Genomic DNA, 17,493 nt, shown 5'->3' with positions numbered 1-17,493 from the left:
GCTAGTTTTCCAGTGAGTGATAAATCAGCTGATATTCTTAACTTACCAAAACTAGATGACATTACTCAAACTTTACTGTGTAAACGACATGGTCCTAATGCTGGTAAAGCTCATAATAAACTTTTTTCTAAACCCGAGAAAATTTTTGAAAATATGGCTTTCAAAGGTCAGTCAGCAGCTAGAATGGGTTTGATTATAACGGCATACATGCAACAAGCCTTAGGTTCATTAATGGAAAAACTCAATGATTCTGAACCAAATATTGATTTACTTGTACAAATGGTCAAAGACATTTTTGCCATGTCAGTGAAATCTATGGATCAAACAGCTAGAACAGGTGCATTTCATCATCTGATCCGTAGGAAAGCTACTTTGTTAGATACAGGTCTAGAGGACATAACTGAGCTTAATGATAAGTTTTTATCTCTTAAATTGTCAAGTGATGGTGTTCTTGGGAAAGATTTTGAAGAGAAACTGAAAAATCGTTCAGAGACAAACAAACAAATCAAAGATTTACTACCAGAGTTAACGCGTAAATCAGCTACCTCAACTTCAAGTTTTAAGAGGAAGAGTGCTATCATTCATACTAGCCAAGACACTAATGGTCCTAAAGTAGCTAAAAATGACTTTTCCAATTTTCGTATTCCTAAGGTAGCAGCTAAACCTAGTGAAAACAAAGGTGGATTTAAACCTAATTTCAGACGCTTTGGTTCTGGTAGAAAAGAGGCTGATGGTGAAAAGAAAGGTTCTTTTCGTGGCAATGGTAGATCTAAATGACTACAAAAAGCAGGTAAATATTTTATGTCAGAATTCAGAGATACCTGTAGGAGGTCGTTTAAAACTTTTTTGGCAAAATTGGGCAAAAATAACAAACGACAGTTGGGTTTTAAAAATAATAAAAGAGGGTTACAAATTGGAATTTTCGGGGAAAATCCCACAAACAGGAATAAAGAAAACAAATGTTCCTGCGAAAGATTTACCTATTCTGTTAACAGAAATAGATCAACTTTTTGGAAAAAACGCTATAGAAAATGTACCTGTAAAAGAAAAAAACTACGGTTTTTACAGTACGTTTTTTCTAGTACCAAAAAAGACAGGCGATTTGAGACCTGTCATAAATTTAAAACCTCTGAACAAGTGTCTCCAGAAAAAACACTTCAAAATGGATTCTCTAAACAGTGTCTTAAACTTAGTACAAAAAGGAGATTGGGCAATTTCTCTAGATCTGAAAGATGCTTATTTTCACATACCAATTCACGAAACACACAAAAAGTATCTAAGATTTTGTGTCAACAATCAGTGTTACCAATTTCGGGTGCTGTGCTTCGGTCCAACATCAGCACCACGAATTTTCACAAAAGTGTGTTCTGTAGTGGCAGCTCATTTACGAGCCCAAAATATTCGTCTAGCAACTTATCTAGACGATTGGTTTTTGCTAAATCAGACCAAAAAAATGCTGATTTCAGATCGAGAGAAAACGCTAAAACTCCTAACAAATTTAGGATTTGTAGTAAATCTAGAAAAGTCAAGCCTAATTCCAACACAATCAATAACATACATAGGAGCACTGTTTTCTCTAAAAGAGGGAATGGTTCGTCCTACATCAGAAAGGGTGTCAAAACTCCTTTCTGCAGTAGAACTTATCTTAAACAAGCAAAATCAAGCAACAGCAAGAGATTTTCTACAATTATTAGGTATTATGGCTTCATGCATAGAATTAATTCCAAATGCAAGACTCTTTATGAGACCAATTCAGTTACACCTCCTTTATCATTGGAAACCAGTTTGTCAAAATCTAGGAATAAAAATTCCTTTTTCGAAACATCTAAAAGGTCACCTCAGATGGTGGTTAAAAATAGAAAATTTGGTCATAGGCAGATCAATAACACCTTGGGAAACGTCAATAACAGTAACAACAGACGCATCAAATTCAGGGTACGGAGGTCACATCAACAACAGTCTCATAGTTCAGGGTACATGGTCAGTAGAAGAAAAACTTCTCCACATAAATTCTTTAGAAATGGAGGCAGTTTTTCTAACTGTAAAACATTTTCTCCCAAATTTGATAAACAAAAATGTTCTTATTCGGTCAGACAATTCAACCGTTGTTCGTTACATAAACAAACAAGGAGGCACTCGTTCTCCTCAGCTGTGTATGAGAACTTGGAAACTTTGGCAATTAGCGCTAGAAAATCAAATTTTTCTGAAAGCTGCACACATTGCAGGAAAAAAGAACATTCTAGCAGACCATTTAAGCAGGGTAAAAATTCAACCAACGGAATGGTCATTAAACAAAGAGATAACACATGCAATGTTTCAGATTTGGGAGACACCTCACATAGATCTTTTCGCCTCTGCGAAAAATCGACAAACACAGATCTATTGCTCCTGGAACCCAGACCCTCAGGCTTATGCAATAGATGCTCTAACAATTCCTTGGAACAACATGTATGCATATGCTTACCCTCCAATTTGTCTAATACCAAAAATACTTCAACACATGACAAAGTACAATTGTCAGTTAATTCTAATAGCCCCACATTGGCCGCGCAGACATTGGTACACAAATCTTCTGAAGTACATAATAGATTATCCAAGGAGCCTGCCAGTCAGGGAGGATCTATTACACCAGCCAAAAACAAACATATTTCATCCAAATCCAGCAGTATTCAATCTGACTGCATGGTTTTTATCGACAAACAGTTTAAAGAGAAAGGTTTTTCTAAAGAAACTAGAAAATTACTCAGAGCCTCATGGCGCTCTGGGACTCAAAAAGATTACTCTGTCAAATTTCGAAAATTCAATAGCTGGTGTAGTAGACGGGAAATTGATCCCTATAGTGCCTCTTTGACGGAGGCGGCTGAGTTTTTGACATATTTATTCTCAGAAGGTCTTCAGTATAGAACCATAGCTGGTTATAGATCTATGTTATCCTCATTCCTAGCTCCAATTGGGAAAATTCCAGTAGGACAACATCCTTATATAACTCGTCTTATAAAGGGTGTTTTTAACTCGAGACCTCCAAAAGTAGTGCTTTTACCTGAATGGGACTTACCCTTAGTTTTAAAAAAATTAAAACAAGCACCTTTTGAACCAATGAAACATGCTCATTTGAAGTTTATTTCTTGGAAAACTGCATTTTTAATTGCAATTACTTCTTTCAGGAGATGCAGTGACTTACAATCTTTGTGTATTGGAGAAGAGTCGATTGTTGTGCAGAAGAAAGGAGTGACTTTTGTTCGTCATGGACTATCAAAACAGGATAGACCAAAACATTTTGGCAGCAAGATTTTTATTCCGTCTTATCAATCAGATAAATTATTAGATCCGAAGCGTTCTATTTATTATTATTTGAAGAAAACTGCACCTTTTAGAAACTCTGACAGTGAGTTTGAGAACAAGTTGTTTTTATCTTTTATTGAACCGCATAAACCGGTTACATCACAGACTATTTCGTCTTGGATTGTTAATGCAATTAAATGTGCTTACAATGAAAAAGAAAAAAAATTTCGTGCTCATTCTACAAGAGCCTTGGGCCCATCTTGGGCACTTTTTAACGGCGCATCTGTGAAGTCTATTATGGACACAGCAGACTGGACAAAGGAATCAACCTTTACTCGTTTTTATTTACGTCACATAGATGTTGAAGTTTTAAATTCTGTGTAAATAAGAATTTTGTATATATATGGAAGAAAATTCTGAAAAAAGAAAAAAAAAAGGAGAAAAATTTATAGAAAATGGAAGAAAAAATTTTAACTGTATAGTGTTGTGTTATTTATATCTGAACTGATGTGAAGAAAATACAGTATACAAAGTACAGAAAGATTCTTCAGCTGTGGATAGCTTAGAAATCTCCTAATGTAATTTCCAATTACGTAAGTATTATGAATTAATATAAAATTGGGAAATTTGTTCTCAAATTTTAATTTTATGATAGAATAATACTTACGTAATTGGCTCCCACCCACCTCCCCTTTTGAATCTTTTTTGGTGAACACTTTTCGCCGAGAGAGACTGGGGAATCACGCATGCGTGGTGGGAGTCGATATACCTGAGCGCTTTATTGATATTTTAAAGCGCGATCGGCGGTGTGAATACTAATTAGGGGGAGATAATGTAATTTCCAATTACGTAAGTATTATTCTATCATAAAATTAAAATTTGAGAACAAATTTCCCAATTTTATTTCCCTCTAATCGACGGCCAATTAATTTTCGGATTCTCTAATCAACGTCCAATTTTTAGCTTCTCTAATCGACGTCCGTTTTATGGACTTGTAGCAATGACGTCATAACTTTATAAAATGAAGTCTGCGTAGATGACTTTGAGACAACAATGGTGCAAGACACAGTACCAAATGAAGGATAATGTTTTGATCTGCTTTGAAAAGAAAAAGAAAAACAAACAAGAATAAGGAAAGATCCAAACGCCGAGACATTTTGTAGCGACAAGCCTTATTACATGGAAATATTTAAAGCAAAGGAACATAGCGGCATATGGGGACCTAAACAAATTATAGCAAAATAGAAAAATAAAAAGTTTAAGACTGAATACTGTCCAATAGATGTCGTTCGGTTTTCTCTGTCGTTGGTTTTTTGTTTGTTTGTTATCTATCAATATGAACAAGAATACCACACTACAATGTAGATTGATTGAATTAACTTCTATGTTACCCATTTCGGATTGAAAAATCTATTTGGAAGGAAGGTTACACAGGTTTGAAATTTTTGTTGTCATAAGAAGCCTATAAAACATTACATGCCAGTGTCGGATCCAGCAATTTTTAAGAGAGAGGGCTGAACCGAGTGCCTATATAAGATGGGGCATGCTCCAGTCATGCTTCAGTAATTCCCTATATAATCAACAAAATTTTTCCAACAAAATGGTGCTCCCCTCAAATCAGCCTTTGCATAAGTGTTAGTGCAGTAATTTATCATTCATTGATATTAGACATCGATAAGAGAAGACCACAATTAATTGGACGTCGTTTTTTCAATATATGTCGTCACATTGGACGTCGATAAGAGGATCAAACAATTGGTCTTCTATTTGAGAATGTGACGTCAGATTTGGACGTCGATTTGGGGATCAAAACATTGGACGTCGATTTGAGAATGTGACGTTAGACTTGGGCGTCGATTTGAAGAACGGACGTCGATTAGAGACCGGACGTCGATTTGAGTCTAACATATATATAAAGGATCATTTGTTACGATGATATATATTCTTGTTCATGCAAAAATTCTGTGAAGAAAATAAGTTTATTAATGAAAAACCCCAACTGTGTAGAATTGATGCCACATTAAGAATAAGTGCATTTGAGTTATCTCCCTTTGTCAAGGATAGACCAAGAATTATTTATTTCAATCATAAAATTGAGAATGGAAATGGGGAATGTGTCAAAGAGACAACAACCCGACCAAATAAAAAACAACAGCAGAGGGTCACCAACAGGTCTTCAATGTAGCGAGAAATTCCCGCACCCAGAGGCGTCCTTCAGCTGGCCCCTAAACAAATATATACTAGTCCAGTGAAAATCAGTATGCTTACCAAGTAAACATGTACAAGTCCTTTTTGTTCCTTTTTTCGCTGTACTTTTTTTGATTCAAATAATGAAAAATAAGTCACTTAAACTGCACCTCACTATTCTTTGAGCTTGTTAGTGTTTAACTTTCACACCACATGCTCAATTTAATCTTCTCTTACTGATGAGGCAGGTGATCATCATATTTTGCAGTGGATTTTCCAGCAAATGATTTTCTATTTTTAGAAAAAAGATATTGACATAATTGAGGCTGAGACATAAAAAGATAGCAATTTATTTTTGTTCATTTTGCATGTTTTCACATATTTTTATGTTATAATACTTCCATATAGATTGTTATAGTTTAATTTAAAGTTGAAAGTTAAGTAATTTAATAATTTGCAGGGTCTGGCATTTCTGAATCATTATTTGGAATTGAGAGGCGAAACTCAGGAACCATATTACAATATTGGTAGAGCATTACACATGTTAGGTAGGTTACTTTAATAATTTTGTTATTGTTTCTCTTGCTACAAATGCTGTAAAATGTTTAATTTTTTTACATTTCTGTGTATAGGCTTGAGTGTCCTTTAAGCATCTGCCCTTGGTGACTCCTGCATATGAACAACAGTACTATTTGCTCATATGCATCAGCCACGAGGAAGGACTTAACTCAAAAGCTTTTTCTATAATGGATGTGATGCTGCTTCTGGTGCATGGTCAATAAACACTAAACATATTGGTTTTGAAATGTGACTACATGTATTGTTAAGTCAATTTATATTTCATGTTATTTGTCAAACATATTTCTATTTTTATTTTTGTGTACTGTCTATTGCAATTGTGTGATAAAAAATTTGGATATGAAAATATATCTATCTATCTATATCTATCTATATGTTTCATAAAAAGTGAGAGTGGGATATCACTTGATATCAACTGGAGTTATTTAATTTCAATATAATCAAAATTTAGCCCTCCACAAGTTTATTTTTACTAATTTTAAATTAAATAACAAGAGATGATATCAAGAGATATCTAGTTTTTAGTTTTTCAACCTATTTCTCTTATGATCCTTTTCCAGTGTCAAACAAAGACATTATACATTTTAAGACTTTTATGTACTCATCAGAATGTAATAAAATTTGACCAAGGGGAGATTATCAGGTGAAATGTGTGTATGTTTTGTATATTATTGAAGAAATCACATATGTCCTTTGCAATGGACAATATGTACATTGTCTTAACTTTTGAAAGTCATCATTGACCTAACAAATAGCCAATATCAATGAAGCAATATTGTCTTGTGAGCCTGGATGAGCCAATCATATTAATGCAGATTTTCGTATCACTTTTTCGTGATACGAGAAATATTTATTCATGCAAGAAATAGATAACAGGCCATAATCATAAAAGAATATTGTATAACTTCTATAGCATCAGCATTAATATCTATTTTAAGTTAAAGAATAATATTTGATATGGTGTTGTATGAGGATCAGTTACTGAAAATTCATAAATTATTCTGTGTACTTTTTATTGCATTTTTGTTGAGCCTTCGACTTTAGTCGAAAAAGCGAGACTAAGCGATCCTACATTCCGTCGTCGTCGGCGGCGTCCACAAATATTCACTCTGTGGTTAAAGTTTTTGAAATTTTAATAACTTTCTTAAACTATACTGAATTTCTACCAAACTTGGACAGAAGCTTGTTTATGATCATAAAAAAGTATCCAGAGGTAAATTTTGTAAAAATAAAATTCCATTTTTTCCGTATTTTACTTATAAATGGACTTAGTTTTTCTACGAGGAAACATTACATTCACTCTGTGGTTAAAGTTTTTAAAATTTTAATAACTTTCATAAACTATCCTTGATATGTACCAAACTAGGACAGAAGCTTGTTTATGATCATAAGATAGTATCAAGAAGAAAATGTTGTGAAAATAAATTTCCACTTTTCCGTATTTTACTTATAAATGGACTTAGTTTTTCTGCGAGGAAACATTACATTCACTCTGTGGTTAAAGTTTTTAAAATTTTAATAACTTTCATAAACTATCCTTGATTTGTACCAAACTTGGACAGAAGCTTGTTTATGATCATAAGATAGTATCAAGAAGAAAATTTTGTAAAAATAAATTTCCACTTTTCCGTATTTTACTTATAAATGGACTTAGTTTTTTTGCCAGAAACAAAACATTCACTCTGTGGTTTAAGTTTTTAAAATTTTTATAATGTTCTTAAACTATCCTGGATTTCTACCAAACTTAGACAAAAGCTTATTTCTGATCATAAGATATTATTCAGAAGTAAATTTTGTAAAAAAAAAATTCACTTTTTCCGTATTTTACTTATAAATGGACTTAGTTTTTCTTCCAGTTAACATTACATACAGTCTGCAGTTAAAGTTTATAAAACATTTATTAGATTCATAAACTATCCTGGATTTTTTTACCAAACTTGGAAGCTTCTTTCAATCAAAAGACAGTATCGTGAGGGAAATTTTTATTGATGTTTTTCCTCATTTTTGTTGAGTCTGCGATTAACAGAAAAAGTAGGCGAGACACCGGGTTCCGTGGAACCCTTACGAATTTTTTGAAAAATGGGACAAAAATGTGAAATTAATAACCTTTTAGTAAATCTCCATGTTGATATATGTATCAGTTGTTGATATATGTATCAGTATCAGAATGCAGGTTCTTATTATTGCAATGCTCAACCAGTTATATTATAAGCATGAATAAAAACCTCAGAATAATTTCTGAATTTACAGTAATCTCATCTGCACGTTATTTGTTTTACTCTTACCAATAAGTCAGAGAATGGTAGTCATATTTCTAATTAATAATTTTCATCAGCTCACTTGGCCTTATAGACATAACTTAGCTGAAATGATACTGGTAGTATATACTTAAAAAAAATTGTTTCAGTAGCAAACTTTTGGAGAAATTATCAGTCCTCCTTTTGAAATGTGATTTGAAAACTTTTGTACAGTGCTAACTATTAAACTGTTTTGGCATTATAAGTATTGTCCTGTATATGGTTATAGGGTTTAAGTTTTGGTTTACGGTAATTTTTGAAGTTTTGGCCACTTTAGCTTGAAACTTGACAATTTTTATTACATGTATAATATGAACTTTTTAAAAAAGAAGCCAAAAAAGCAAATGGGGCCAGATTTTACAGTTCATTTAGGGTCCAAAGAAGATGTGGTATGAGTGTCAATGAGACAACTCTCCATCCAAGTAAAAAATTGTATGTCATCTCTGCAAAAGAGGGGCTAAAAGCAATCTGTATGTCCTTCCAACAGTTAGTTTGTCTGTTCATCCGTCAAGCCTTCCAAAATTGGGTACAATCTTGAAATAAATTACTTGCATTGTTAAATTCAAGATTTCTAGGTCTGGTCCCTATTTCCAATACTATACAGACTGCCCCGAAATTGCAAATAAAGCTGAAAGTGTTGTTGAACACCAATTTATTAATCTACTGAGAACTGTATAGTGTTTGATAATAAATAGAAATGAGATTGTCCTTTAATCTTTTCCCTTTCAGAGATAACCTTCTGTGAGATGGGCTTTAACATATTCCTTTTCAAAACTATGCTGTAGTGTAAAAAAAAAATGGTTACACAGATGCAATTTTTGTCTTTGATACAGACATTTTTTGTGTGTATTATAGAGTTTTTAATCTTGACAAACAATTTCTTTTAGGATGTTTGCTAATATCCAAATAACTAGTATATCTTAGTATCTAAATAATCAAAAAATAATGATAGGTCTGTAATCATGTGTCGAGGTAAAAAAATGAAATAAAATTGAGAATGGAAATGGGGAATGTGTCAAAGAGACAACAATCAGACCAAAGAGCAGAAAACAGCCAAAGGTCACCAACATTCTGGCAGCACTTGTATACAGAGTATATATGTAGGACTCTAAAGTGCGATGGTACTCTAAAGTGCGATGGTCACGCTAAAGTGCAATTGTCTACGCTAAAGTACGATGGTGTCTCACGCTAAAGTGCGATAGTTGTTTGTTTGCTAAAGTACGATGGTGTATCACGCTAAAGTGCGATGGTTCAAAGGGCAAGATTCAAAGTATTAAAACATCGAGGTTTAAAATGTCTGTTTTGCAAAAGCTATTATGCTAAGGTATAACATATTTGATAGGTGTTATAATTTACCGGTAGTCTGAAGTGATTGTTTCTAAATTAACAAGTCCGACCAAGTCAAAATTGCTTTAAAGGTAATTTATGTTTTGCAAATATTATATTTCATGTAAAATGAAATTTTAACAATTCGGAGCGTATTGAATATATGGAATATTGGTGTGGTTTGTTGTTCAAACTAACATTACAACCTCCCTTACATTTGTCATTGAAAATTAAAAATACAAAAATTCGATCATTGTCGGAATATACAACAATTATTTGTATAAGCTGTAATCAAAATGCGAGAGAAATGCAATGTTCGCCGAGCTTTCTTCTTTTTCTTAACGGGTACAAATACATGTTTTATTTTCATACATGTATAGTACGAACTAATGTTTTAGCAGACAATTTATAGTTCATGCATGAAAACATGTATCTATATTTTACCGACGTTACTTTTCATTAAAATCAACGGCATTTTAACGGGGATCACAAAGAAAACTGCCATGCACTTAAACAATGATCCGAATGTAATCATTCGCTTCAAATAGAAGTAGGATAAGTATGCGTATACTGTATTTATATAGTAAAAGGTCGACTGTAAGATACAAGTCCTTCTTCCAGCACTCGAAAAAAATAAACATTGTGATTCAGTCGACAAAGAACGGTTAAATTAAATTAACTACTTGTAAGTCGTGGACATTTGGTGTAAAAATTGTTAATCAAATATTCCTAATCTTACTATCTCCCGGCATGTTCATTTTTAGTTTGTATAAACGACTGTTAACGTCATTATCGAACTACGTTTCTAACGTCTATATTTTCGCGGACTATCAGACTTTAGCGTAGACCATCGCACTTTAGCGTGACCATCGTACTTTAGCGTCCCCATTGCACTTTAGAGTCCTACATATATCTTCCAGATAATACAATGACCCAGCTAGGGCTTGTTTTTATACCATGATTTCATTGATAAAGGGTTGCTTAACACAAGGAAGCTAGTAAACCAAGAGCTTCAAATAGTGAAATTGAAATCATCCCTTCAAGACCACCAATGGGTCTTCAACACAGCATGAAAATCAAGCACCCAGAGGCTTGCTTCAACTGGCCCCTAACCCAAACAATGTATGTTTTGTCAGAGATTTTTAGTTATGCATCCACTCTAATTCAAATGCTATGATTTAATGCTAATTATTGCAAGATGAAATGTTTAAGGTTAAGGTAGTTTCATGATTGAGACGAAAACTCAGGTTCTTCCATATGTCTTAGTAAATGAATAAAATAAGGTAACCACTTAAATTTGAACTTCAACAAATTGATGATACTAGAACACACCTGTGATATCGCGGGTCCATGACTGAATTAAAGTATATAACTATGCGTAAGCATATTTTAGTATTGGTATTGTCATCTGATAAAGTCATACTGATTATAAGATGCATGGTTTTCTCTGCTTTCAACATCTTTCTGTTTGAACCCGTCGAACTGGAACTTATCAATTATTGATAATATTAATTATTTGGAAAACAAAAGGACCTGGAATGGAGTAATTTTAATCAACAGCATTGTCCTATATTAGTTATAAATAAAGATTAATTCTTTTATTCGCTGTTTTACGTCATGCTGGCTGACAAAGTGAAAACTGTACATATACGCCTTATTTTAAGTCCAGATTTTTAGTATTCGTATTGTCATCTTAGAAAGTCATACTGATTAAAATACTACAATAGAGAACAATTTGACAATGATTGAATTTAATAGTGTCAACCCTGTGATTATGAACCGTGTATATAGCAAAATTCTAAATACACCGTTTGGTGGTGCGCCTGTCAGATGCGGAACATACAGATAAGTTAATAGGTAACAGGTGAATATACTATTGGTATCAGTATCGGATTTGACCCGGAACTTGTTAATTATTGGCAATATTAATTATGTGGAAAACAAAAGGATCTGGGATGATGTAATTTTTAATCAACACCATTGTCCTATATTAGATATATATAAAGGTGAATTATTTGGTTTGTCGTTTTTTACCCCATGAAGTCTGACAAATTGGACCTGGTTATTTTAGTATTATAAATAGTTCCTCTTTACCCATTAGGAAAAGATACATTTTATCTATGGCAGATCTAGAGGTCATAGGTCAAGGTCACAGTTTCTTATTTCTGTTATAAAAAATACTGGTATTGTTCAGTCAACTGTCAACTTTAACCAAATTTAACCAGTTATTTTTTAAGTTTCTTAAGAAAACTTTTTAATAATTTGCGTGTCAGAGGTCAATGTCCACCTGATAGTATTAGAGAAAAAGTTTTAAGACACTGAAGAGTGTGACACTATAATCTAGTGTTCATTAAATATAGTTCAATCAATTTTCATTAGAATAGAAATAATTGATTTAATTTTGTGCCATGGATTCCATTAGAATGGGAATAAATTGTAATTGAAAAAAAAACACCATTCAAGTTCTTTAGTGTAAGCATATTTTATTAATGAATTGGCATCTGTAAATAGTTTTGTAATATAAACAGATCGAAAAGTGTGATATGGAAACAAGAGCTCTTACGTAAATCTATTTACAAAGTTCTTTGGGATAAGCAGAGGAGATGCTCCAGTACTTCTAATGAAATAATAACAAAATTACAGATAGAAGAACAAATCAAATATAGAGAGAGTATTAGATATAAAAATTGTAAATCGATAAATTTCACTTAAAGTTAGAACAATTGTTAAAACTTGTTAATTATTTATAAAAGAATCAAAATTGTAAAAAACAAAAATGAAAATAACTTTATTTATGAATATTATTCGAATATTGAAAAAAAAAATAATAATAATAAATCATTTGCAGTTGTACAAAGTTTTAATAGTTTCTTCAATCTCTTTTCTATGTACAGATAAGCAAAGTTTGGACGTTTAGTAGAACATTGATAAGAGTTGAATTACATGCTGTGTTCACTTTCTTCAGCCTATAAAAAATGTTCAGGTTGCCTGAAAATAAGAATTCTAATATTGATTTTTATGTAAATCTTTTTAACAGAAGAGGAAATTATTTCCACTGACTATCTGAAATAGATATCAAATATCATGATGAGAATGCATAATAAACTATTTATAGTTAAGTAATCTAGATGATTTTGAACTATCTGTGAAGTTCAGGAATAATGGAATAATTTATCACATAACTTTAATTATCTTGAGATTATAATGAAATTTGATCTTGTCCTACCAGAATAGTTAGTCGTCTGACATTTTATATGATATTGGTTTACCATCTTTGTAGTGGGTTATTGATTTAGGAAAACATTTACATGGTCTTTTGTTATCACTGATTTCTTTCTATTTATAATAATGGATAAACAATTTACAATAAATTTCATCAAGTCCTTTCAATATAAATGTTGTTTATCTATGAAATGAATGTGTGGAGTGTTAAGCTTATTTAGTCTTACTGTTATGGTATCAAATTCTATACTTGTTGGTTTGCAGGTATTGATCTTTAAATTCGATCAAATTAATTGAAAGTTAGACAAAACTATGTTGTTAACTAGCTCTTAACAAATATTTTATTTTGATAAAAAAATTTAAAAAATAAGATAATTTGTTTTTACCATTATTTTCAGGACTATCATATGCAGCTGTACATTATTATAAGAAAGTGTTAGGAATGACCCCTATTGAAGAACACCCAGATGTAAGTAGACAGTACATTTGTAATTATCTAAACTGTTGATTAATTGATTGATTGGTGTTTAACGCCACTTTCAACACTATTGTGCTATTTCGTGAGGTCAGTTTTCATTGATGGAGGAAACAGGAGTGCTGAGAAAGAATAAAGATCATTTTCAGATATTTTTTTGTGAATTTAGGTTGATTGATTGTTGCTTGTTTAATGCCAAGATGTAATTGTTCATTTAGGATGTTGTAATGTACCTTTAGAGATTTCAATAGTGTAATACTAAAGGTATTTTCCATGGTTTCATAAACAAACTGTAGTTAGTGAATAGAAAATTCACACATTTTTAATTGAAAAACACCTAGCAACTACAATGTATCAAAAAAAATAAGATAAAAATTGACAGATTTGAGTAAACTTTTTATATCAGTTACAAAACCATGTCGACTAGTGAACATAACAGATTGTAGACATTTTGATTTATTAAATATTGTCATGTTATATTTTAGGTTAAAAAAAAACATGTAGACTAGTGGATTAGCAGATAGATAGTAGACATTTTGAGTTATTAAATATTGTCATGTTATATTTTAGGTTAAAAAAAAACATGTAGACTAGTGGATTAGCAGATAGTAGACATTTTGAGTTATTAAATATTGTCATGTTATATTTTAGGTTAAAAAAAAACATGTAGACTAGTGGATTAGCAGATAGATAGTAGACATTTTGATTTATTAAATATTGTCATGTTATATTTTAGGTTAAAAAAAAACATGTAGACTAGTGGATTAGCAGATAGATAGTAGACATTTTGATTTATTAAATATTGTCATGTTATATTATATTTTAGGTTAAAAAAAAAACATGTAGACTAGTGGATTAGCAAATAGTAGACATTTTGAGTTATTAAATATTGTCATGTTATATTTTAGGTTAAAAAAAAACATGTAGACTAGTGGATTAGCAGATAGATAGTAGACATTTTGATTTATTAAATATTGTCATGTTATATTTTAGGTTAAAAAAAAACATGTAGACTAGTGGATTAGCAGATAGATAGTAGACATTTTGATTTATTAAATATTGTCATGTTATATTTTAGGTTAAAAAAAAACATGTAGACTAGTGGATTAGCAGATAGATAGTAGACATTTTGATTTATTAAATATTGTCATGTTATATTTTAGGTTAAAAAAAAACATGTAGACTAGTGGATTAGCAGATAGTAGACATTTTGAGTTATTAAATATTGTCATGTTATATTTTAGGTTAAAAAAAAACATGTAGACTAGTGGATTAGCAGATAGATAGTAGACATTTTGATTTATTAAATATTGTCATGTTATATTTTAGGTTAAAAAAAAACATGTAGACTAGTGGATTAGCAGATAGATAGTAGACATTTTGATTTATTAAATATTGTCATGTTATATTTTAGGTTAAAAAAAAACATGTAGACTAGTGGATTAGCAGATAGATAGTAGACATTTTGATTTATTAAATATTGTCATGTTATATTTTAGGTTAAAAAAACATGTAAACTAGTGGATTAGCAGATTGTAGACATTTTGATTTATTAAATATTTTCATGTTATATTTTAGGTTAAAAAAAAACATGTAGACTAGTGGATTAGCAGATAGATAGTAGACATTTTGAGTTATTAAATATTGTCATGTTATATTTTAGGTTAAAAAAAACAATGTAGACTAGTGGATTAGCAGATAGATAGTAGACATTTTGAGTTATTAAATATTGTCATGTTATATTTTAGGTTAAAAAAACATGTAAACTAGTGGATTAGCAGATTGTAGACATTTTGATTTATTAAATATTTTCATGTTATATTTTAGGTTAAAAAAAATATGTAGACTAGTGGATTAGCAGATAGATAGTAGACATTTTGATTTATTAAATATTGTCATGTTATATTTTAGGTTAAAAAAACATGTAAACTAGTGGATTAGCAGATTGTAGACATTTTGATTTATTAAATATTTTCATGTTATATTTTAGGTTAAAAAAAATATGTAGACTAGTGGATTAGCAGATAGATAGTAGACATTTTGAGTTATTAAATATTGTCATGTTATATTTTAGGTTAAAAAAAAACATGTAAACTAGTGGATTAGCAGATTGTAGACATTTTGATTTATTAAATATTGTCATGTTATATTTTAGGTTATTAAATATATTATTGTCATGTTAACATTGTAGATGGGGGATAGGACTTTTATCAGGACTCCCGGATTGGGTGTTTTTAAGCTTGGGATTTCTGGATTGACCGTTTCAGGATCTGGGAATTCTTTTTTCCAATTTCAGGATGCCAGGATTTAGATTTATTTAAATTCGGTACCTTGAGATATCGTGTTTTTAAGCCTGGGATTTCAGGATCAGGACCCCTCCTACCCCCCTCATTGTACTGCACAATATTTTTTTTCGTAAAAAAAATAAAAAAAAATAATGAAAAGTTATGAAATAAATACTTTGTATAGCTTTGCAGTAATATGATTTACCAAATAAATGTTTATGTTTAATTATTCTTACTGCTTTTTTTATATTTAAGGGTAAATATGACTTAAGCAGAGAGGCAGCCTACAACTTATCACTGATCTATCAAGCCAGTGGCTCTCTAGAGTATGCAAAACAAATTGTTAACAAATACCTAGTGATATAAAGCAAGTATTCTTATATATACATGTAATATTAATTTTATCTTCAGTATAGTTTGTGTTGATTGTGAAACAGAAACAGGCTTAATACATTGTGTCGTCTATATATATTGAATAAAGCTTTGGGTCAAATGATGTGATGATACTTGGAACTTTTGTTAGTCCCCACTATGAGATCTGTATAAACACAGAATTTATTTTAGCCTGAAGTTGCAGACCGGTTCATGGCAGAAATTGTTTTTGCTTTAGTACCATCACTTAAAAGTGTGTTTAAGACAAGAAAGGATTATAGAGCATGAAGGTCAAGGTCATAATCATAGATACTGATGTTATTTTTGTCCTGCATGTCCCAAGATTCCAGGCACAAGGATAGTAATTTGGCTGTGTTAACTATTTTTTTTAAAGTTTTATATTTCAGAAGGAATACCTTGTTTTCTTATGCCTATTGTTAAAATGTTTCCATTTTCATTTGCCAATTGCCCTTGATCTCCATTTTAAAGAGAAGCATCTGCTTAAAAAAAGGATATAGCTTTTTGGCTTTTCAGTATTAAATTCCTCACTCATTATGAGTAACAGGATTAGTATGGTTAGTTACCAACCATGAGACGGCTGTATAGCCAGTCAATTCGTTAAAAACTTCATCATCATTATGGTAAATATATATGATCCTGGGAAAGTAGACATGTCAGCAAGATGGGGTTCACCTTACCTCACCAACTTTTGTGGATTAGTCATCAAAGTTAAAAGTTTGATGGTCTAATGCATATCTCATATAGCAATAGGTAAACTTTATTTAATGTATGCAATGTGTTTATCATGCAGGTTTTTCGTCTGACCTTGAACTCATTTCATAGTTCAGTAGCCAATGTTGAGATTTTGTAGTTATGTCTATTTCTCAAGTACTATTTATAAGCAATAGTACTTATTTGGTGTATGGAATGATTGTGATGTGTCCATGACTGTCTTGCAGGGTAGTCTCTGACCATGACTTTATTTTCATGATTCATTGGTCAGTGTTTAAATTTAATGGTCAAATCTATTTATTTTTCAGTTATAAGCAATAGGTCAGCTATATTTGGTTAATGGGATGATTTTAAGGTGTACATGTTCTTATGGCAATGTTTATTTAACCAACCCTTATTTACATGGTTCATTTGTCAATGTAAAGATTTTGTTGTTTTTCGATACATTAAGAAAAATGTTGACTATATTTGGCTTATAACATGAGGTGCTCATGTCCTTCTGACAAGGTTCATATGACCTTGACCTCATTTCATGGTTAATGTTTGATGTTAATTTTTTTTTTGACAGATTTGTTTCCAAGATACTATAAGGAAAACTTTGACTCTTTTGGTGTATGGAATGATTTTATTGTGTTCATGTCTGCCTGGCAGGTTTTATCTGACCTTGACCTCATCAATTTACATGATCCATTGATGATATTTCTTGTTTGGTCAAATACATCAATTTATTCATCAC

The 17,493-nt window shown here is 31.4% G+C and overlaps 1 protein-coding gene across 1 annotated transcript in view; it reads left to right on the top strand.

The window, feature by feature from the left end:
• The window catches only part of LOC143054077 (general transcription factor 3C polypeptide 3-like), a 37,135-nt gene extending 20,485 nt beyond the window's left edge, over positions 1-16,650 (top strand). The window contains exons 24-26 of the mRNA XM_076226961.1: positions 5,930-6,017; positions 13,292-13,362; positions 15,909-16,650. Of these exons, the coding sequence (XP_076083076.1) occupies positions 5,930-6,017; positions 13,292-13,362; positions 15,909-16,019 (270 nt within the window). The 3' untranslated portion in view covers positions 16,020-16,650. The remainder of the gene's footprint in view (positions 1-5,929; positions 6,018-13,291; positions 13,363-15,908) is intronic.
• Positions 16,651-17,493: the final 843 nt, after the last annotated feature.

This window comes from Mytilus galloprovincialis, chromosome 1, assembly GCF_965363235.1.
Source record: "Mytilus galloprovincialis chromosome 1, xbMytGall1.hap1.1, whole genome shotgun sequence".
Lineage (NCBI taxonomy): Eukaryota > Metazoa > Mollusca > Bivalvia > Mytilida > Mytilidae > Mytilus > Mytilus galloprovincialis.
Note: the sequence above shows the minus strand (reverse complement) of the source record. Positions and strands in the feature narration are given on the sequence as shown.